The 22,312-nt window shown below is 38.1% G+C and overlaps 1 protein-coding gene across 2 annotated transcripts in view; it reads right to left on the bottom strand.

The window, feature by feature from the left end:
* Positions 1-22,312, bottom strand: part of shrprbck1r (sharpin and rbck1 related) — a 54,862-nt gene that overhangs the window by 26,218 nt on the left and 6,332 nt on the right. For both annotated transcript variants that reach the window (XM_039753796.1, XM_039753795.1), the window contains exons 2-9: positions 21,696-21,870; positions 20,936-21,049; positions 17,928-18,069; positions 14,152-14,242; positions 13,351-13,639; positions 8,766-8,807; positions 7,048-7,181; positions 4,395-4,568 (exon numbers count right to left, since the gene is read on the bottom strand). In XM_039753796.1, coding sequence (XP_039609730.1) covers positions 4,395-4,568; positions 7,048-7,181; positions 8,766-8,807; positions 13,351-13,639; positions 14,152-14,242; positions 17,928-18,069; positions 20,936-21,049; positions 21,696-21,777 — 1,068 coding nt within the window. In that variant the 5' untranslated portion in view covers positions 21,778-21,870. The remainder of the gene's footprint in view (positions 1-4,394; positions 4,569-7,047; positions 7,182-8,765; positions 8,808-13,350; positions 13,640-14,151; positions 14,243-17,927; positions 18,070-20,935; positions 21,050-21,695; positions 21,871-22,312) is intronic.

Genomic DNA, 22,312 nt, shown 5'->3' with positions numbered 1-22,312 from the left:
AAGTTAAACTTTAACCAAGTTTAAAGTCAGAAAACATATTAAACATAGCAGCTAAATAATTTTCCAACATTCTAAATATTTACAACCAAGCCTGTTGGGTTTACAAAACTTGCTGTAACACATAGGAAGGAAGGAAGCTGGTGTTAAAAGGTATACTTCAGATTTTTGTAATATGGGGAGAGAGGAAAAAAACTGGATGCATTGTTGCATGAAGAACAGTTTTATGATGAATGGCAATGATCTTCATATTACTTTCCTTCATTGGTTTTCAAAGAATTTTGTCTTGCTTTGATTCTCATGAAAATGTTTCACAGGTATTCAGGATATATAGCGAATCCAACAATAAAATACAGAGACCACAAGGATGGCAACCCAAAGATTTGATCCTGACACGGATAATCAAAAGAATCCATTCTCCACAGCTGACCAACATTCTTTGCAGCAGCAAGGAAATATCATTGCATTGACTTTTTGGAGGAGATTGTGTCGGCACAAAAGGAACAGAATCTTCCATCCAATTAAGGGTAATGAGAACCTTGCCAAAAATAAAATCAGTCTGAATGGTTACACTCGACAGGCTGAAGTAGGGCAATGGCAGGATCTGTTGTAAGGTGTAAGCGTGCTTTCCCAATTAATTCTTCAGTACTGCTCCTGAGATACATGTACGAAGTCTTCGGATGCTTCCAAATTCAGGTTAAGCATGTTTTGCTCTGGCAGGACCCCTAAAACGTCTTCTCTTCTTGCTTTTTCCTGACAATTCAAGAATAAAAAAATAAATGAATCAATTAATCAATCAAAAGAAAGAAGAGAAGAGTTTTAGCAGCAACCAGAGACGGCCTGTAGGTCTCCATATCACAATGATACTGGAATTTAATAGCACCATGACCTGGATTAGGACTAATTATCAAATGCAGTTAGGAGATTTAAATATCAATTTGTTATAACAGAACTATATTCTGCATTCACTGTTTTATTAATGCAACAAAACTCTTGCAGATGCACAGCTACATTTGATTGCTCTTGCACTAAATAACTGAAAGCAAAGCTTTCTCCTTCAGACCTTTTTGGCTCTCTGCTTCACGGTAGCCTGATAGCTGACTTTATTAAGTGATCCTATAGACACCTGATATTCAGTACATCTGTGTTGTAGGTAGAGGTGGAATAGAGTCAGTAAGCATAGCAATGGGCTCAAAAGAGGTTTTACATCTCCAGTTTATAAATAAACGTAAATGTTACACAGCCTTCAGTGATACTGCTATACTGACTGAGGAATTTGCATAGCTCAATGAAAGCAAATGTATGCCACATACAATAAAATAATGGATGTTATAAAGTTCGGGTAGGTGAATCATCCGAGTGTCTTAAAAATATGATCACACACTGAAGGTGACACAATCTGGTTTATATGGTACATAAACTCAAATGTTATAGCATACTCACATCAAGATCAGGTGTATCCTCCCCACGCTGCAATACAGACTTTCACTCTGGCATGCAAACAATCATACATACAGTATGATAAATGTCCTTCTGTGGAATATGAATCCATGCCCTTTCCACTTGGAGGCACAATTAGTTGAGATTCACCACGAGTCATCTCCAGGTAGAATGTGCTTTCTCCTCTGAAGATGACAGACCACCAATTCACCATCCAATTAGCATAATCGAAACACTTCTGCAGACATGCATGGTGGCAATAACGAGTGAGTGACAGCCATGCTAGAGGAACACAAGGCATCTTCAAGAGAATGACTCCAAAACATACACAGGGACACTTCTCGTTCAGCAGGGGCTCTAATGTTTGCTGATATGGCTGTGCCACTATGGGCTGCTCCCATTCTATTAATTTGCTTATTTTACAGAAGGACCATTCCACTTTGCAAAGACACAGTATATGACCTGACCAGTGACATGACATGATTTTCCCTCCCATGTAGTGGCATTATAGTCAGTAATGCAATGTGTAGCCAATTATGTTTTTGTTTTTTTTTTTCTTATACCTATTATGACATTTCAAGCAGTGTGTAAAATAATCTATGATAATCAGGGAGTACTGTTACTGCTTATTGTTAGGTAAACACTACTGTGGTTTTAATTTGAAAGTTTTAGAAATCAGGCCATGCAGTCTACCAACAACAAATATTCTACATGTCTTGTAAAAATACTTCATTATTAATGGGAAAGAGTGACTAAAGCCAAGATACTTCAGACGTGTTCAGAATCAATCGAGTTGATGAGATAGGACTTGCTCTTGCAGAAAAAAAATGATGATAATTTAAATACAACAGCACTATATTTTCAAGAAGCACTCATCCTGTTATTACATGGTTCTTAGAGTTGAACAGACAAGCAAAAAGCCACTGCACCATAAGTAATATTTTAACTTTCAGGATTCCAGTAAGAATTCCCTTTTATTCTATGAACCCATGAATGAGCCTTATGAATATTCACAACAATATGTCAGATCTGTACACTGAATAACACAAAATTGTAAATGAAAGGAGGGCTGAGCTCATCAAAATTTAATTTATACTGGTAAGACCTCATCTGATAGCAAAACCTTAGTCTCTTCTTTTTCCTCAACAAGTAATATAACACAAAACGGAAGGAAAAATGGTTATGCGGCTACAATGAAACACAGATAACAAAACTAACAGCCTAAACATGAACAATGACAAGCAGATACCACCTGGGTTCACTTCCCGGGTACTCCTGCATTGAGAGCACTTTGAGTAGTGAGAAAAGTGCTACATAAATGTAAATAATTATTATTATCTACCACAATAATCCTTATATATAATTTGATACTATCCGTATGTATGGTGTTCACAGCAATACCTCGAGCAGCCACAAGAGCAGCGGCCGTGGGAAGGATGTGTAGGAAATGAAGTCACATGACTAACGCGGAACGTAGACTTGCTAATGTGACCACATGTACACAACGAGCACAGCAAACGGATGAGCAGTGTACGGCTACAAATGCTACTAACGCTAAAAGAAATTGTGCAAATCGGACAGAAAGGACAGATGAAGAACATGTGCTACAGAATGCTACTAATGCTGACAGACATCGTGCCAGCCGTGCACAAGTGACTGAAGAAGCTTGAGCAGCTGCAAATGCAGCACAGGTTGAAAGAAATTGAGCAGCCCGTGCTTTGTGGCGGCCGAAAAGGTCTATTTTAACCACAAATCAGTGCCATGATAACAAAATCATTTCAAGGACTTAACAAAACAAAAAATTCTTTGCAGAGAAAGTATGGATTTCACAAACGTTGAATTTGTAGCCCGATTCAATCGGGCTCCCAGTTGGTAGTAGTATATATACTCAAAAAGCCAAGTTCAGCAAATTCAAACTTTGTGTCCATAATGAGAGAATGAATTAATGTAAAGATATTAAAGAAATGGAAATGCTTTATTTATTATTAAGTATAGCCTCTTCATGGAAGCATGAATGACACGTTCGGAGGTCAAGATCAAAGGAATACTCCATCCAAAAATGACATCTTTTTATATGGTACTTATTCCTTGTAATTTGTAGCGATGGCTGAGAAAAATTTTAATTGAAGATCTGCCACTCCCCCATCATGCAACGCTCAAGAATCTGGTCTTTATTTCAAAAGCACTATGTTGTGGGTATTGGGGCTGCCCTGTCTATATTAAATGCAGAGTTTTCCAGAACTGTTAATAAAATTTTAGCAAAAAAATGCCTCTATATTGCATATTTCGAGAATACAAATGTATAATGGAAATGTGGATTATGTTGCACAAGTGAACATTTTTTTCTTTTATCAACTGACTTTTTACACATTGTCATTGTCCAACATTGGTCACCTCCGAGTCCCATTCATTATGAGTATTTGTTATGTACTTTTCCTGTGCAAACACGAGATTACATTTTTATTTTCGGCCACCACTACAAAATACAAACAAAATATAAAAACATATTTTTTTGATGAAGTATTCCAAGAACTATTGTCTTATGTTAATGAGACTTCATATTGCCGCTATTTTGTAATGGTCAAATGTTGATATGTGCATTTATGTATACAAAATATCAAATTTATTACTCTACTGTCACCATATTATTGAACATAATAGTCTAGAATATTACTCAATCCAAGCTGAAAACAATCTTGCTATTTTATTTTTTACATCATTTTACATAAATTAACAACTGGAAACTGCCCTAATACTATTAACACTTCTCTGCTACTGAACACGGGGTTTCTAAAAACTAATTTATGCACTTGTTTTGAATTTAAGTAAAAATGAAAACTATGAACGCTAAAAACAATTCAGTCAACCTTATCTGCTTTATAGAGATAAAAACTTAGCTTAGAAGAGTTCCTGTATGGTTTTCTGATGTAAATCTGCATGCACTATGTTACCCTTACCTGCTGATACTGACGCATGGCCTCCTTTTCTTGCTGAATCCTCCAGAGCTCCTCTGTATCAGGTTGATAACCTCCTGGTACCACATAATTGATGGGTCGATCATGACAACAAATTTCACAACCTGGACGTGTGGGTTTGTTGATAAATGTACACGTGGGGCAGGCCCAGCCAGCCTGACATGAAAACAGAATACTGTTATTTTTTTCTTCATTCTCAGACATATAAAAAATAATCAATCACAATGTGTAATCACTAGGGCTGTCAAACTATTACAATTTTTAAATGTTATCAATCACAAACTATCACTTGAATAATCACGTGTTTAACCAAGGTAGTTCAGCAAAGTCCAGTAGTCCCCTGTGCATGTGGCTGCTGTACAGACTTTTAGCTGCTCAAACTGCAAAGACTTTTGCCTTTCATATAAATCCTTGATATGTGACACAAATGTCTAATGTGAAGGTAACGTGTGAGAACTGTCAAACATTGATGATTAATATCTCTTATCTCTGCATTTTCAGTTATTTTTAGAGGTCTGCAGTCTGATGCGATTCACTTTGTAATAAATAGCTGTAGTTAATGTTTTAAATTATGTTTCATTCATGCACATAAGTTGAGTTGCACGTTCATGTAATCTTCTGCACATTTTGCTGCTTAATATTAGAGTTTTTAATATCAGTATCATGCATGTTTTACTCTTAAGTGATATGTCAAGGATGTTGTACATCAGTGGTATTTAAATTTGCCCACACTAAGTTTTAGATGTATTGACAATTGTGTCATTAGAACCATCTACAAGAGTTTTAAATCAAAAGCAAACACAACAACAACAGCATTTATTTATATAACAAATTTTCATACAAATGATGTAGCTCAAAGTGCTTTACAAGATGATGAAAGAAAAGTTTATAAAAAATAGAAATATAAAAATAAGGTTAGGCAATACTAACTAACAAAGAACAAGGTAAGGTCTGATGGCCAGAAGGACAAAAAAAAAAAAACTCCAGAGGGCTGGAGGAAAAAAAAAATCTGCAGGGGTTCCAAAGCCACATAACAGCCCAGCACTAGGAATTCTACCTAACATGAATGATCTCAGTAGGTCCTCATGGTTTTCAGCACCATAAATTTTGTCATTTCTCAGCCACCGTTAATGCAATAGCTTAAATCATGGGTTCACAAACTTTAAGATAAGGACCCCAAAATTTTGTACCATCTGGTTAAGACCCCCACCAATATAAAGCCAATGCTGAGAAGCAGAGCATGATCGGTTACTGCTAATAGTACAGTAGTTAGTTACACTACACGCTTTGTATAATAGCACACCTACTAACCAAAGCAAATGCTTAACTACTGCAGATTACATATGTGATTAAATGTCATGTGACATCTCTGGGTCAGCAATTTTCAAACTTTTTTTGTTCACATATCACCTGCTGGACTAGAAATATTTGTAATGACAACCATGTTATTTTCCATCCTACATTGTCTTAAACTACACATAGCTACAAGTGAGATATATTCTCTCTCACTTCTTGTAATAATATATTGTTTTTAATAATGTCAACCTAGCTTGGGCCACAGCCCCAGTCAGAAAACCACTGGCTTAGACAGTGATGGGTGTTGAACAACATGATTAAGGAAAACTAACGCATTATATATATTATTATAAATACAACATTTTTTTAAAACAAATGTTGTATACATATTTGTCCCCAATGATACCAAAGTTTTCTTCTTGTTGCTATTATTACAATTATACATTTTCTGATGTCTGCATTCAAGGCAACTTAAAATATCAGAATGTATTTAATACTGTTGTCATGGATACCAAGCATGGACAGGCATCCCGGCTGGGATGGTTCAAGGCACCTGACCTGGCCAGGAGGCCATTTTAATGGAAGGATAGAAAGAGACTTCCACCCAGAACCATTTGCTCCTCTACTCTGACAGGTGGCAGCAGTTCTCTGGTAGGTCTCCCATATACACTCCTGCAGGGCTTCATGGGAATTGGAGTTCCAATGGGCAGCCCTGCTGGGAGGAGGTTTCCTCCTCCTTTTAGGGATATTGCACCTAACCCGGAAGTGCTTCCTGGCTGTGGCACCGGAAGCACTCCTTGGTCAAGTATAATGGAAGGCACTTCTCGTCACTCAGGAATTCAGAGAGCTGGGTGGAAGAGTATGAAACTCACCTGAAGAAGAGGAAGAACAAAGAGGGGAAAAAAGAATATTGTTTGGATTCTATGCATTGAGCAACATTAGACAGAAGACAATGACAGGTATTTATGGAAAATAAAATCTTTATTTGAGCATGGGACATGATTTGTGTTGGTGTGTTTGGGGCTTGGGGCTCAGTGGTGTCCCCTACTAGTCTCACTACTCACATTTTTAAATTGGAGCCTAAGCAGTGCTAACTTACTTGTTTAGGGTCAACCTCTGAGTCATTAGCATGGTTTACAAGTGTCAGCCTTGTGATTTAAGTCCAGCGCTTTAGTTACTACAATATCCTACTTCTCTGACATCTTGCTGGCTAAGATCAATGTGTAATTATGTTTCAATCCCTTTGCTCAGTTTCCTTAAATACTGTACCCATAAGGGGCATTACAAGCATCAGTGACAATCTTAAAGGCCTATGTAATCAGTAGTAAAAGATCTGTACCTGTAAAGAGGAGGACACTGAAGAACTTCGGGTTCGATTTAATGCATCATTCAGCTGCAACATTTCTAAGTTTATCAACTGCTTTATATCACTGATACCCATCTTTGTTGCCGTATCATCCAAAACTGGACTTGCTAAATATAGGAAAATGCAAAAATAAAGACTTTAACAAAATTCATTGCAAATAATTCAACATGAAGTATAACAGCTTACTAATCAACAATATAAACCACACAAATCTAAAGTATAATATGCAACACTGTCCACTTCTTTTCTTCACACCAAGAAAAGCAGACTAAGATAATTAAGTACTAGTGTTGGAAATAATTGGAACAAAGGACAAAAAAAATATCCAAACATAACAGTCTATTATACTAAAACCTGGCTTTGACACTCCAATTCCATCTGATGTTATGCTTATTTCTTTCATTTTGCCTTCTATGTCTCCAGCCTTTGTGTGCAGACTGTGTAAACACTTTTATTCATAAACTGGATCACATGGAAAATGGATTGTACAACCAGCAAATGCAATCACCAATAATCTGACAAGGCAATCTTCCAACAATTGAAACATGAAAATAACATTTGTACAAAATAGAAAATGTTCATGAATGGTCTCACACATTAGCAAATTAGGCTGGAAATATATATTAGTGACTTTCAAAGTTTGGTTTGCAGATCACTTATGATCAACAAGCATAAGTTTAGTGGTATTGAAAGAGTGACATTTGTAAAGTGTTTTTTAAAAAGCTCATATGCATCAAGTCCATTATATACATACTTAGCTATTTATTTATAACAGCAAAGCTGCTGCCCCGTGATACAAAATTAAATTAGGCACATGAGGGACACATTTAAAATTACCACCATTAAGCACATCAACCAGTTATCCTGAAGAAGGAAACAATTTTTACATCAATGCTGTTCCTTCTGCTCTGCTATAGATCACCTGATGTCATTGATCCTTCTTTTTCTTGTTCAACTTGTCTTTAAACTTTGTCCCTCTCCTCTTAAATTGATATTAATCACTACCCAGGTTCCTGTTATAAACGCATACCAATGCAACACTGGATAATCCACCTCTAGCCACTGTAGTTCTTTAATCCCAGGTGGCCAGTAATGTATGCCTCTTCTGTTGCATCGATGCTGTCATTCTGCCTAATGTTATACTATTTTCATGACTAAAGTTGGAAATCCAGTCCTTTGAAATGCAAATACAGCAACAAAAGAATTAGATTTTAATATTGTTTTTTAAATAACATAAACGTGGTCATTTTAACACAGTTACACTAATACGTGAATATTAGCTATAGATAATCCAATGAATAGATAAATTTAGCAAATTGGTCTTCAGTTAGAAACACCGACTACCTCCGACTTACTGCACACGAAACATCAAAATAATGAAACTGATCAAACTATTTGCTTACAGCTTATGCATTGACATTTTTCAATATAAACCAAAAACAATCTATAAATTGCTCAATTTGTACTCTTTTTGTTATTGATGAATCACTTTCACTATTATGATAAAGTAAAATGATATTTTGCAAAATGCTCCAATTGGTTTATATAGTGCCCCTAAATTTCAGTCCATGAGGACAAAAATTGCCCCTTAAAAATACAATTTCCTATTTTGCAAAAGTAAAGTAAAACTTTGCTTCTAATATAATGAACTAAGCAAAAGAAGCATTTGCAAACAAAATATGTAGCCTTACCTGACTGCAGAAGTGCCGATGGTATTCGCCCTGGAGCAGAAGCTATGAAAGAAAAAAAAATTAGTATAAGTTTAAATGCATCTTAAAAATACAGAAAATTACTCATCTACAGGAACCAGTAACCATGCCACGTTTATGTTCTGTCTGAAAATAATCCAGTCCCTTCATCTTTGAATTGTTCCTCTCACTGCAACTGATTCATATGCTACATCTATTTAACAAAGAAAAGATTAGTACAGTACACCCATTGAAATAGATATGCTCTTCTGTAGCTCTCTTTTCAGTTGACAGAAAATGACTAGCTGCAATGCAACAGGTTTGACCACTTTCTTTCCTGAGTAACTGCGAGGTAAACAGCTAGTGGCAAAGTAAGTTTCATTTGGACATCAGCCCTGATCTGGTACTTGGTGATTCAATTTCACATGGAATACAAAGCTGATAATGCTTTATAATACCAATCATGAGGACTCTTGAAAAGCACATATCTCTTCTAAATCCACTGCCAAGCTATGAAATGCTTATATTAAAATAGGCCCAGAAAAGAGTGCTTTTCAAAAAATTCTGATTTTCTCTCGAAATAACAGACCAGCTGATTAACATAACTCATTCATCTATTCAGCTTACTACTTCACTATTAAGCTGCATAAATAGCTAGTAGCTATTCAACTTCCTATACAATCTGCCAATTAACTGGCTAAGCCATCTGCTAAATTTATAAAAGATTTTATTGCTTGTGGTGATGTAATTTTTCCTTGACTTTTGTCATTAATGATATCTTTATAAGTGAAGCTGTAATTGCTGATAACAGAAATAAATCGATCCAATAAAAATTATCCACAATCAATGTGAAGGTTACCTGCAAGTTGCAACTCAAAAGGGCAAAAACAGGTTCACATAGCCTGATACAATGAAAACACAAAAATAATGCATACAGATAATTTTTGGCGAGTATAATATATATATATATATTAGTGACTTTCAAAGTTTGGTCTGCAGATCACTTATGATCAACAAGCATAAGTTTAGTGGTATTGAAAGAGTGACATATAGATATATATAGATATATATATATATATAGATATAGATATATATATATAGATATATATATAGATATATATATATATATATATATATATATATATATAGATATATATATATATATATATAGATATATATATATATATATATATATATATATATATATATATATATATATATATATATATATATATATATATATTGTGAAGGACAGCCGGGTCGCATGCCCGGCAGGAACGCCTCTGCTGCTTATGTTCCGGGGGAGCCGCCATGGGAAGTCCAATACCTCCCCCGGGACGCTTGGTGGCTGCCTTCCTGGCCGACAGCGACTCCCCAACCGCCCACAGGGCTCCATGGGAGATGGAGTCCTCCACAGCTTGGTTGGGGCCCGGCGTGGCTGTTAGGGGGAGCTGCCTGCTTCCCACAGCCCGGCTGGACGAGCTTTCAGCCCCACCCCGAAGTGTAATTAGGACCAGGTGGTTAATCACCTGAACGCGCCGGGTGGGCTATAAAAGGCCCAGCCACCACCACTCGAAGAGCCAGAGTTGGGAGGAAGGAGACGAAGCTTGCCTGGGAGGAGTGGTGGAGAATTGTGGTTTGTGTTGTGCTTTGTTTGGTGCTTTGGGACTGTGTTTGGGCTGTGTGGCACAGCTGAAGAAAAATAAAAGCCTGTGTGTTTTGTACCCGTTGCCTCTGCGTGGTCTGTGCCGGGTCGGGCGCTATATAGCGCCTTTTACATCTGGCGTAGCCGGCAGGATTCCGGCACATCCATTTGGACCGGGACCTGCATAAAAATTGTGTGTAACAACCCGGCACAACACCTGGGGGCACGTGTAGCTCAGCGCAGGAGCGCACACAGCACCGCAGCACCGAGCGCACTCTTGAGGCAGAGAGTGTGCTCTATTGTGAGTACAGCGCTGAGAGCGCCCTTTGGACTGCAGCAGGGCACGCTCCCGACGAGCGTGCGCCACTGAGGCGGCGAGGCACGCGCCTGCACGACTGCCGGCGGACACGCGCAGCACAGCGCTGGGAGAACGCGCTCGCAGCTGCAAGCAAGCCAGCCAGCGCAGCACAGCACAGCGCAACTGAGGCCGCCTCTTAGGTGACGGGCTTAAGAGGGAAGGGCCACGGGAGGGGTTTTCCGCGTTTGCGTCAACCTACCTCCTGGACCCCGAGGCACGAACCACCTGTTGGTGGGCAGATGGCCTCTGTTACGTGGCGTGACGGCGCAGAGAGCGGCGGGAGGCGAGGCAGGGCTGTGTCTTCCCCCGGGCTGGCCAGTCAGCCGGAGGAGGAGAACCCGGAGGAGTTTCCCGACGCGGTGACTCAGCTAGAGGAGCAGGAGCTCCTCTCCGAAACAGGTAAAGTTGGGGGAGTGTGTCAGCTGCCCACCGAGGACAGTTCGCAGGCGGGGGTGACGGACCTTCTCCCCGAGCCTCTCGGACTCCCAAACAGGCCTGCGGAGGGTCCGCAGGGTCTTGTTGGCTCGCGGTCGGTGGGAGGAAACAGGGGGACTTCAAGTCCAGCACCGACCGAACGTATTAACTTTTCTTGGGCTGTAGAGGAGTTGAAACATGTTCTCCTTCCTCTGCAGTCCTTAGTTAAGGTTTTTCAGATCCTGCAGGAGACGAAGGAGGACTTGGACTGGAAGATCGGCGCCCCGATGGCGGCCGTTGTTAAATGGCTGGAGACACGGGGGGCGTCAGCCTTCTGCCTGCAGGACACAGCGGTTCAGGTAGGTGAAGCCTGGTCCGTAGAGGAAAGGGGGCGGAGTGCAACGGCTGCGGATATGATCAATGCTGCTTGCCAGGTCGCCCCGCTCACTACACAAGACACCGCCGTGTGGACCGATACTGTGGCAGAGGAACGTGTGGAGAGGCAGCTGCTGGATGTCGGCTGCCAAACAACCCCGTCCCCTCTGCCTGCACCGGTCTCGCGGTCGTCTAAAGGGGTGCAGGCGGCACAGGGTCTCCCTTCTTCCCATAAGGGGACCCAGACCGTCAGTGCACCCCAGAGGAAGAGGAGGACCCGGACAAAGAGATCGGGGACTCCTGACAAGATGCAGCGTAAGCCCGTTGGTGTGGCAGTGCAGGAGGGCTACGCTGCAGAGGGGCGAACACGTCACAAGCCCTCCCCGGAGTGGGCGAAGGGGCAGGAGTTTCCTGCCTGCTTCCGTTCCCGCAAGGGTCGAGCTGGAGGGGCGGTTGTGCTTTTCTTGTGGTCACGCTGGTCATGTCTGGAGGGTTTGTCCAAGGAGGGCGTCCGAGTGGCAGGGGCGCCGGGCAGCACCCCAGACCTGTTCATTATGTTTTACAGGGCTCGGCCGGAGCCAAGGATGCCGACTCCTGTCCTGGAGAGGACCGGCCCTCGCGGGGCAGGCCGATGATCCCCACAAGCCTCATCTAAGGGAGGGGAACTGTGAAGGACAGCCGGGTCGCATGCCCGGCAGGGACGCCTCTGCTGCTTATGTTCCGGGGGAGCCGCCATGGGAAGTCCAATACCTCCCCCGGGACGCTTGGTGGCAGCCTCCCTGGCCGACGGTGACTCCCCAACCGCCCGCAGGGTTCCACGGGAGATGGAGTCCTCCACAGCTTGTTTGGGGCCCGGCGTGGCCGCCAGGGGGAGCTGCCTGCTTCCCACAGCCCGGCTGGACGAGCTTTCAGCCCCACCCGGAAGTGTAATTAGGACCAGGTGGTTAATCACCTGGAACGCTTCCGGGTGGGCTATAAAAGGCCCAGCCACCACCACTCGAAGAGCCAGAGTTGGGAGGAAGGAGACGAAGCTTGCCTGGGAGGAGTGGTGGAGAATTGTGGTTTGTGTTGTGCTTTGTTTGGTGCTTTGGGACTGTGTTTGGGCTGTGTGGCACAGGGAAGACGTGTCACACAGCTGAAGAAAAATAAAAGCCTGTGTGTTTTGTACACGTTGCCTCTGCATGGTCTGTGCCGGGTCAGGCTATATAGCGCTTTACTATATATATATATATATATATATATATATATATATATATAGATAGATAGATGTAAGAACCTAGTAATGGGTATGCCTGAAATGTTTGAAATCCATGCACTGACACTCTTGCATTTTAAATACATAAATGCTCTGCAGTTATAGTGCATGACAAATTATTAAAACTTTCATTTTAGTGTTGAATACAAAAAAAGCAATAGACTTTACAATTCTCATGATTTAAAAATATTTCCCATTGGATCATATGATGAAATGTGCTCCTTAAAACAACACGTTTTCAAGACTTTACAGATAAATCTATTTTTTTCTTAAAATAATGTATAATACAACATGGCAAAGCTTTTTTTAGTTCAGGCTTCCTATTGTACTTAGCATACAAATAAAACTAACAGGTGAAAAAGCATTTTCAATGGAAGTTTTTAGTCACACTTTTATGCGAGATAGATTTCTCTAATATGAAGTGTGCAATGTAAACATTCACTGTGACTTTACTTCTGTTTTTAAATTTGCTCCTTGTTCATGTGCATCTATGACAAATGAATCATTCAATATATAAAGAAGTAAATTTGGGCCAACATACCTCTCTTTTGTGAAATCCTGGCTGGCAAAGTATTATAATCTCTCCTGTTTATATGGGACAGTCCATTATCTGTAAGGAGAGACTGACCAGCCGACAGCATGACGTTTTCTTGCTCTTCCTCATAGCGTTGACGAGACAGTTGAGCTTGTCGCGCTGAAACCAGGTATAAGAAGGCTGTGTCACCATCACGCCGTATTCCATAGGAGGACAATGAACGGTCATCCACACACAAACATTGACCAATCACCCAGCGTTGCACTTTTGGGTGGAACCCATAGTCCCGGAAGACCTGCCAAGAGAAATCAAAACTCTACCAGGGAACAATTTGAAAACTTGAGTACCCAGGACAATAAACTGCAAAAAGACTGTACATTCCATGTACAAGCATTTAAGGTGTAATTATAATTTGTGTGTTGTGTTTTTTAATAGATTTTCCTTGAATTGTATAAGATAAATGAATAAACATTTTGGTGTTTCACATGAACATTTCTTAGCGAAGAATAAAATGTTCATAACTTAATTTATGGAAACAGTAAGAAAACCATAATGTGATTTGCTAAAGAAATACTATCTTAGGTATTCTCAGCTATATCAAGAAATTTTCAAATTTTAGCAGTGTCTTATTCCAGAATAAACTCCAGCCTTCTGTGGTCCTGAATGTAATTAAGCAAATTTGAGAAAGGTATGTTATTCTTAGTCACTGGATATTCAAAAATTAAAATATGTTCTTTATAAAGAGTGAAGTAAAAGTATAGCTGTTGAGTAAAAGAAAATGGTGTCCAGTACTTGTAGTCAACTTACCTGCTGCTTTAATGATGCAATGGTCATGTATGAGAACACTTTTACAGTGACGCAACAAGAAGAAGTGGCATCTTCTACACCAACTTTCATACTGTAAAAGGAATAAAAAAATATTTATGCAAAAAACAAACACAGAAATACATATAGAGAGCCTGTTTCATTCTTGAATCAGTCTGAGCAGCTGTTTTTGTGGACCTTGAGGTATGTTTCACTATAAATTTCAATATTTATGGCTAATTTCAGATGTGGACTATGGACCTATACAGTTGATACAATCATGGTCAACCAGGATTAAGGAGGCAGTAAATGTTAAAATACATAAAACAATACACTATTGAAAATATAAAGCCAGGGATTCTTCATATGCAGTCCAATAGCCATACGTGGCTAGCCTCACTTGAATATGCAGCCTAGATCACCTCCTGTCTGTTACTGAGATCCAATTCCAAATGACTTGCATTGGTTATTCCTCTGCAGGGTTTACGATTAGCTGATGTTTAACACTACATCATACGTAAAGGCTTACAACTTTCTTATAATTTGTGTGCATGTCTAATCAGTTTATTACAACATTTTTCAATGCTTCATGAGTGTTTCTGGTTAAGAGTTGGGGCAAACAGAGGTGGCACCAATCCCAATTTGTGCATTCTAAATCCGACTGTTAAAAAAAATTAAAATACCTGACCTGCGTGCAAATTAACAAAGGAAACCTGTTATCTGGCATGCTGGTTTACTATTTTACACTATGGTGACCCTAACTCTTTGTCTGACCCTATCTGTCCCGCTACTGTGACTTTGCAGTAGAAAAAATTTGCAAATGTAGTGGAAACAAACTATTTCATAGTTCATGTGATTTTAAGTGTTTTATAAGTTGCCATCCAACATTTGTGGTTGTGTGCTAACAATATGCCCCATTCAAAAAGGTCTTCAAAGACACTAAGCGCAAGTAGTCATACATTTTATTCTTTTTTATGTCCAACTCCACCCAAGTCTCGTGGCGATTCTTCGCAAATATTGATGTCATTATTAGGCACACATACAGTATACATTGCTTTGTGTGCTATACCCAACAATTTGTGTCTTTTTCAAGAAAACATGTTGATTTATTATTGTGTGGCCCACTTGTAAAGAAATGAATCTGCAGCCCTTAGTATTAAAAAAGGTGGCGAATTGCTGCATGAACATAAAGGCTAAAACAGGAATACAAAAGACTGCCATTATAAGGCAGCATATGATTAAGTATCAATGAAACTGCTGGCACAAAAAAATATAGAAATAATTTTAAAGTCTAAAGTTAAATATACATAATGTGCTCACAATTACATTTTTTTACATGAGGTAAATCTTTCTTACAAAGCTTCTTTCTACTTTTAACAAAGTAGATAGGAGTTTTAGTTCCATTTCTGCTCTATTGACTACAGAGAAAAATATTAACAGAAAAAGTAACTTCTAATATGTATTTACTAATGGAAAGAATTGGGCAATACACAGAAGCTGCTTACATTACAAGGGCACATTAACAAATAACGTATCATATTTTTGCTACTAAGATGATAAGAAAGCAAGTTGAGACACTGACTAGAAAATGGACACTTTGTCCCTAGAAATGTGAGAACACTGCATTTTAAGTAAATGCTAATTGTATTTTCTTGCACAATATTTCCCTTATAACCGAGTGTTTGAAGAGGAGGTTTGGAAACGAAGCAAGCTTGACAGTGGACAAACAGCTTGAATTATTCATCAAGCCTAAACTTTGGGTAAAGAAAACTGTTAATCACAGTGAAACAGTGCAAAAAGTTGCAAATGCAATAATACAAAATAGATTCAGACTTAAAATTTCCATTTCTTTACATGTTTTTCACTCATGTGCCTTTTTAAAACTTACTCTGATAAATAAACACATTTGTATGTTTTCAACAAAATGTGTCATAAGTGAACAACATTATTTCAATTTTGAATTAATTTGTAAGGAAAAAAATGCCACTTACTATATTCATTTTCACTTTAAATGTCAGAATTTAACACTCATTAACACAGCTGCTGTGAAGGTCAAAAAATTCGGACCTAAGCGTTACTAGGCTTTGCATCCTATGAACCAAGTTACCCGAACTATTCTATAACAACCGTCCATTATCCAACCCGCTATGTCCTAACTACAGGGTCACGGGGTTCTGCTGGAACCAATCCCAGCCAACACAGGGCGCAAGGCTGGAAACAAACCCCAGGCAGGGCACCAGCCCACCGCATATTCTATAACATTTCAGTAATTATTTACCGCTCTGATGCTGGTCATTACGATAGCAACTGATGAGAAGACTTCATAATTAACTGCAGAATTAGAGTATTTGCCATAATTCAAGATATTATCAAAAATTCATTTGAAGGTTCCTCTAGACTGCCACTTTCTCTTGCACGATTTGGCTCAAAAACTAACCAGCACATGATCATCTCATAACATGCTGAAGTTTCGAGTTTGGTACTTTTCCGGCCTACTACTTTAGCTCTAGACCATCCTCAAGAAACGGTGACATACAAACAGACAGATACAGGCAGACAGACACACACCCATCATCGATATATCAATGTTTTCGGTATCCCTAAAATGTTGAGATCCATCAAAATGTCTCACAAATCTAAAGCTTTCACTCCTCCCCCATAGATGACAGGTTATGGTTGGGGAGGACACAACGCAAAAAAACAACCCGTTTGTCAAGGGTTACTATAAGTAAAGTGCATTTTACATAATGCTATGACAAAAAATGAAAGAAAAATTACTCAGCTCTGAGATGGAAGTGTTTAAATGTCGAATTACACACCTGATAAAATACACTCTAGGAAAAACAAGGGTTGCCATTTTCTTAAAGGAAACAGTCACACTTTGCTATCTTTTAGCAGTGAAAATAACCCTTGGATGTGGAAGCGTTGAAAAAAATCTCAGTATGAAGTCATGGAGTCGTTTTCAAGAAACTCACCAGAAGAGATTGGCCAGTAATGAGACAGCAGAAAGACTCAAATCCCCAAAATCAACGAGGTGACATTAACTGACAAGCATGATCAGCTTGTCGCCTAAACTGCTTGTTCAGACAACTAGGAAATAATAGACTTGGATTCATGTGTTTGGAACTGGCTTTTATTACACCGTTTAGCTTTTCAGAGTGGCTAGAGGGAAAAGAAGGCTCATTTGATTATGAGTATGAAAACATACAGTATGGTCACCCCATTTTTCAAGGTAATGACTGCAGCAAGTCTTGGTGTGAATTGCAAATTTCAGATTAGTAGCTTTACACCATGGAGTTCTCTACACCACTTTAAAGTGCAGATTAAATTTATGAGACAGATTTAATGTAATTTGTTCCAACTGTTTCTATTCCATTCATGACCATAAATGAATGCAAGATAAAGGCTGCGGATAAGCACTTCATGTAGTTTGAAACTTGCATTTTATACTGTAGTCATCACCATGAAAATCAGAGGTAATATACTTCCTGGTAATATGAACGGGTAGCGATAGAAGGCCTGGCAATGATTTTAATATCGGCACCTTGATTCTTCCACCAACTTAACACTACACTATTGATGTCACCAGTTCTATTTTTACTGCCTATTTTTATGAAAAAGCTTTTCAAAGCTCTCATACTTTTTGCTGTTAAAAGACAGCAAACCATGACTGTTCCCCTTTAATAATATTTTAATATCAGATACACACTAACTCACACACATAATATAATCATAAAGCTATCAAACAAGAGGCCAAATTTAAGAGCAGTGCTTCTCACCTTATTTCCTGCTGACTGTAACTGCTTTCTTTAAGACGTACACACACTGTTGCCTTCTGGTGGGCAAGGGCTGCAGCACATTCAGAGGCTGTTGCTGCATCACCTATCTCTATTGCACGGGCAAGCTGAATTGAAAGATCCTCTGAAAATATATTTTTAAATTGCTGAAAGTCAGTATTTTCATAAACTTTAATTAAGACTACAAACAATTACCATACATTGATATCTACACTTATTTAATTAGCCAATTAATAGCTAAAATAATTTACAAATCACATTTTCAATAATATTTATATATTTTACTATAAAACAGCAACAATAGCAGATAGGGAGATATGCTTAATTCACTTAATAACAGCATACGCTAAACTGGAAACTTGCATGTACAGTGCCTACCAATTAGCACAGTAAGGAAACCCATTCTTAGAGCTACGCTAAAATGACATCTTCAGTTGTGGTTTTGCCTTAAAAATCTGACACACATACACACACACATATATATATATATATATATATATATATATATATATATATATATATATATATATATATATATATATATATATATATATATATATATATATATATATATATATATATAAACATTTTTAAAACTTTAATTATGTGGAAAACAAGTTGAAATTTTACAAAAACCCTTGAAAATATTTGGAAAGAACTGAAGATATCATTTTTATAATACATTTCAGGTTTTTACTTTGTCCAGAAGATATTTTCAAGAGAAAACTAATCTTTGACAGCTACATATATTAAACATAATAATATTGACTTTTTTTTCTTTTTTAAAAAAAAAGTATTACTTATTTTAAACTAACCTATTAGAAAATATGTCTCTGTAGTACAGTGGGTAGTGCTACTCCTTCAGGGATCCAGTATTCCGAGTTTGATTTCAACACCAGACCACTGACCACATGGAATTTGTGTATTCATCCTGTGACTACATGCGGTAACCTCCACATTTGTTAAGACATGAAGGTTAGGTTGACTGTTGATCCCAAACTGGTTTTGTGTTAGTGGCAGTGTGGATGTGCTCATGAATGAAGCCTGTGATGGACTGCTACCTTGTTCAGGACTGTTTCCTGCCGATTACTCCAGGGCAGTCTTGAGCCCCCAGCAACCCTGAGTGAGATTAGGCCAGTTTGAGAATATAATGTATTATGTTTAGTCAAAGCCTTTTGCCTGTAATTTAGTCTTCATCTAACTGCTATTTTAATACATGAATACCAATACTAAATACCAAGCTTTAAAATACTTGTAATCAAGTTTGAAAAATGTTTATTAAGTTGCATATCAGAATGGAAGAATGAAGTTTCTTTTCTTTTAAATTGCATTAAATATTGATCATTATCTACCCTGGTTATTTTATATAGCTTTTTGTTTTTTTTCCACATTTGTCATCTGGGTTCCAGTATATCTTGAGTCTACCACAGATTTTTTGTATATTTAACTATACTTAGTAATGTCAAGCTATTTTTGCCAAGTATATATATTTTTTTGCAGCTGATTAGGTAATGGCTTGTGAGGGTGATTATCCACTACTTACAGTATTTCTTAAAAAATTTGGAGAAAGCAAACACAAGAAGCTGAAAATAACCCACTAAAAATATAACGATCAAGCAACTAAGTATTTTTAATCAAATTGGTATAAACATACAAGTATAGGGTAAAAAAATGCGGTTTTACATAAATGACTAATATGCTTATAATAAAAAATTATTGCTGTAAAGGCTAATGAAAAGCTTCAGTGTTGTATAAATGAAAAAGTCTTTCGAAGTCATGAACGTATACACCATGTGGTCAATTCATTATCTCCATCTCTCCTTCCCACTATTCAACCAATGGCAGCATGATGTGCACAGTGGTCTTTAATAAATAGGTCAGTACAAATCAAACATGTGCAATTCAGATTAAGAACAAAAAAATAAACATTAGTTTAACGCACAAAGTCAGAAAATGCAAAGTATCAAATAGCCTGCATGTATTTTGCCTAAAGCACATGAGATACAACCTATTGGGAAAGGTCCCAATCATCTTCAAACAACTGTCCACTTTAAAAAAAGGACAAGTGTATGTCCATTTGTTATGGGATTCATAAAACCAGCACTAATATCTATGATGCGCAATCTGTTGGAATGACAAATGCAATTCATTGCATTACTACATCCATTACAAAGTACATTCCAATAGACCATGGGTCCCCAACTGCAGGTTTTCATTCTAACCTTTTTCTTAATTAGTGCACTGTTTTTGCGCTAATTAACTTCTTCTGAATTAATTTTAATCAACTTGTATATTTAGATTTGTTCCCCTGGATCTCTTCATCGTTCCTCTGAATTGCTTCATTTCTTTCATTAAATGGTACCCAAACAGAAAATAATGTGAAGTGAGTGAGCCAACACACGACCAACTAAGTCAGGGCCTGAAACTCCAACCAAGTTGCTTAATTACGTGCCGATTCTTGTTATTAATTAAACCCATTCTTTAATTCCATGGCTTGTTGCTGCTCTCATTGTGCAATAGCATACATTTCCAAAAATTGTTGAATTTCTCTTTTCTAAGAGCAGTGTTAAAATGTTTTGGGGAACTGAGCAGATCAGTATTTCTGAGACCTTCATCTTTCTTTATTTTTAGATATTGTATGATCGACAATGTTGGTTGTGTTTTGCTAGTCATGTTTTGGTTCATTTTGTATCCATCATTGTTTGGCTGTTAATTAAGGAAAAAAACAATTAAGGGGTGTGAGTCTACAACAGCAAGTCAAATAAAAGTAAATTCAAAATAAGTTACTTAGGAACAAAAACAGGTCACTAATTAAGAAAAGAGATAGAATGAAAACCTGCAGCCACTGGAACCCTCCAGGACCAGAGTTGGGGACCCCTGAAATTGATGGAACACTGAAACAATAACATTTAAGTCTATGCTGATTACATAGATTTCAACCAGTCTTAGACATGTAGCTTAGCTAGTAAAACCCATGGTCTTGGTCTTACCTGTCTGGGGTAGCTGTGAAGACAATTTGGACTGCAATGGCTCCAGGTGAAGGCGCCGCTCCTGTGGTTGTGGTGGAGGCAGAATAGCAGGTGACTCTGAAGAACTGTCCACCACTAAAGGGAAACAAAAAAAATAATAAAACCAACAGCTGAAAAAAAAAACACACAAAACAAAGAAAATAGTAACACCATTAAGTAGCCATATATTAAAATTATAATCTGCAAGGAAAAACAGGTTTTCTGTATTAAGTGTAGTTACTATCAAAAAGTAGGTTGCATTGAGTGGGAGCATAGATTGCACCTAGAGTTTAGATAAGCTTTCAGTTCTCTTTTTTCCACCCCAAACGTTTTTTTAGTAACTCTAGCCTTAAAACATGTAAACCCAGTAGACTTTTTTTTAACAAATCCTGCAGTGGGAATAACAAAATAAAACACCCAGAAAACATACATGAATTACAGCTGAATATAACAAATCTGATTGTCATTGTTGAGGCTTAAATTAACAATTGATTTACATGTTCACATACACTGAATAAAAATTTTAACAGTAATTTAATACACATCATTAAACTGAAATAGAAATTCAATACAAGGTAAAAAATTAATCACTGGTTGCATTTCACTTCTCTCAATTTACATTTTACTAAAGAATTCCACAAAGTGAGAGTATGTTGTGTAAATAAAGACAGCCATCACTTCTTTATGCTCTTTATTGCCAATATTGTTTATATTTTTCCTGATGCCCATAAAATGGGTTTACCTCTTTGCACTTCCCTCATAGTACTGGTGATGATAGTGGACCACTTCTGGGCTTCCTTCTCATCTCGGAAATTGAAAGTCATACGTTCATCTGGATGTCCTATAACTACAAGTTCGTGGGTCTGGCTGTTTTTGATCTCATAATGAATATCACGTAGGTTGTACTCGACAATGGACTAAACAAAAACAAAAGAAATAATTTCTATAACTATGTAACACGATAAATTGAAGATTTTGACATACTGTAATAATGTATCCAATAATCTTTCAGAACCAAGCAGTGCTAAGCACAGGTCAAGAAACTACCCCAGACAGGGATGCCACAGATCATACTATAGTACTACAAATTTTACAGCAGAAGCCAAAAATCCTTCTGCCTTAAATAATTTGTTTTCTCGGTAAGTCTGAATGTACACTTTTATTTTCAATTGCGTCTCCAAACACTGAAAATATATGAGGCATTCTAAATAAGGTGTTCAGTGAGCCAATACATATAGTAAATGGTATCCTGTGGAATAAAATCATGACTGTAGCACATAAACAAAACCACACACACGTGCAGAACATTATTTTTATGACCGGACAATTTCAATTCACCATATTTTATATATTGATGGG

Source organism: Polypterus senegalus, chromosome 5 (genome assembly GCF_016835505.1).
Source record: "Polypterus senegalus isolate Bchr_013 chromosome 5, ASM1683550v1, whole genome shotgun sequence".
Lineage (NCBI taxonomy): Eukaryota > Metazoa > Chordata > Cladistia > Polypteriformes > Polypteridae > Polypterus > Polypterus senegalus.
The sequence above is the reverse complement of the archived record's forward strand: the minus strand, read 5'-3'. Positions and strand labels throughout refer to the sequence as shown.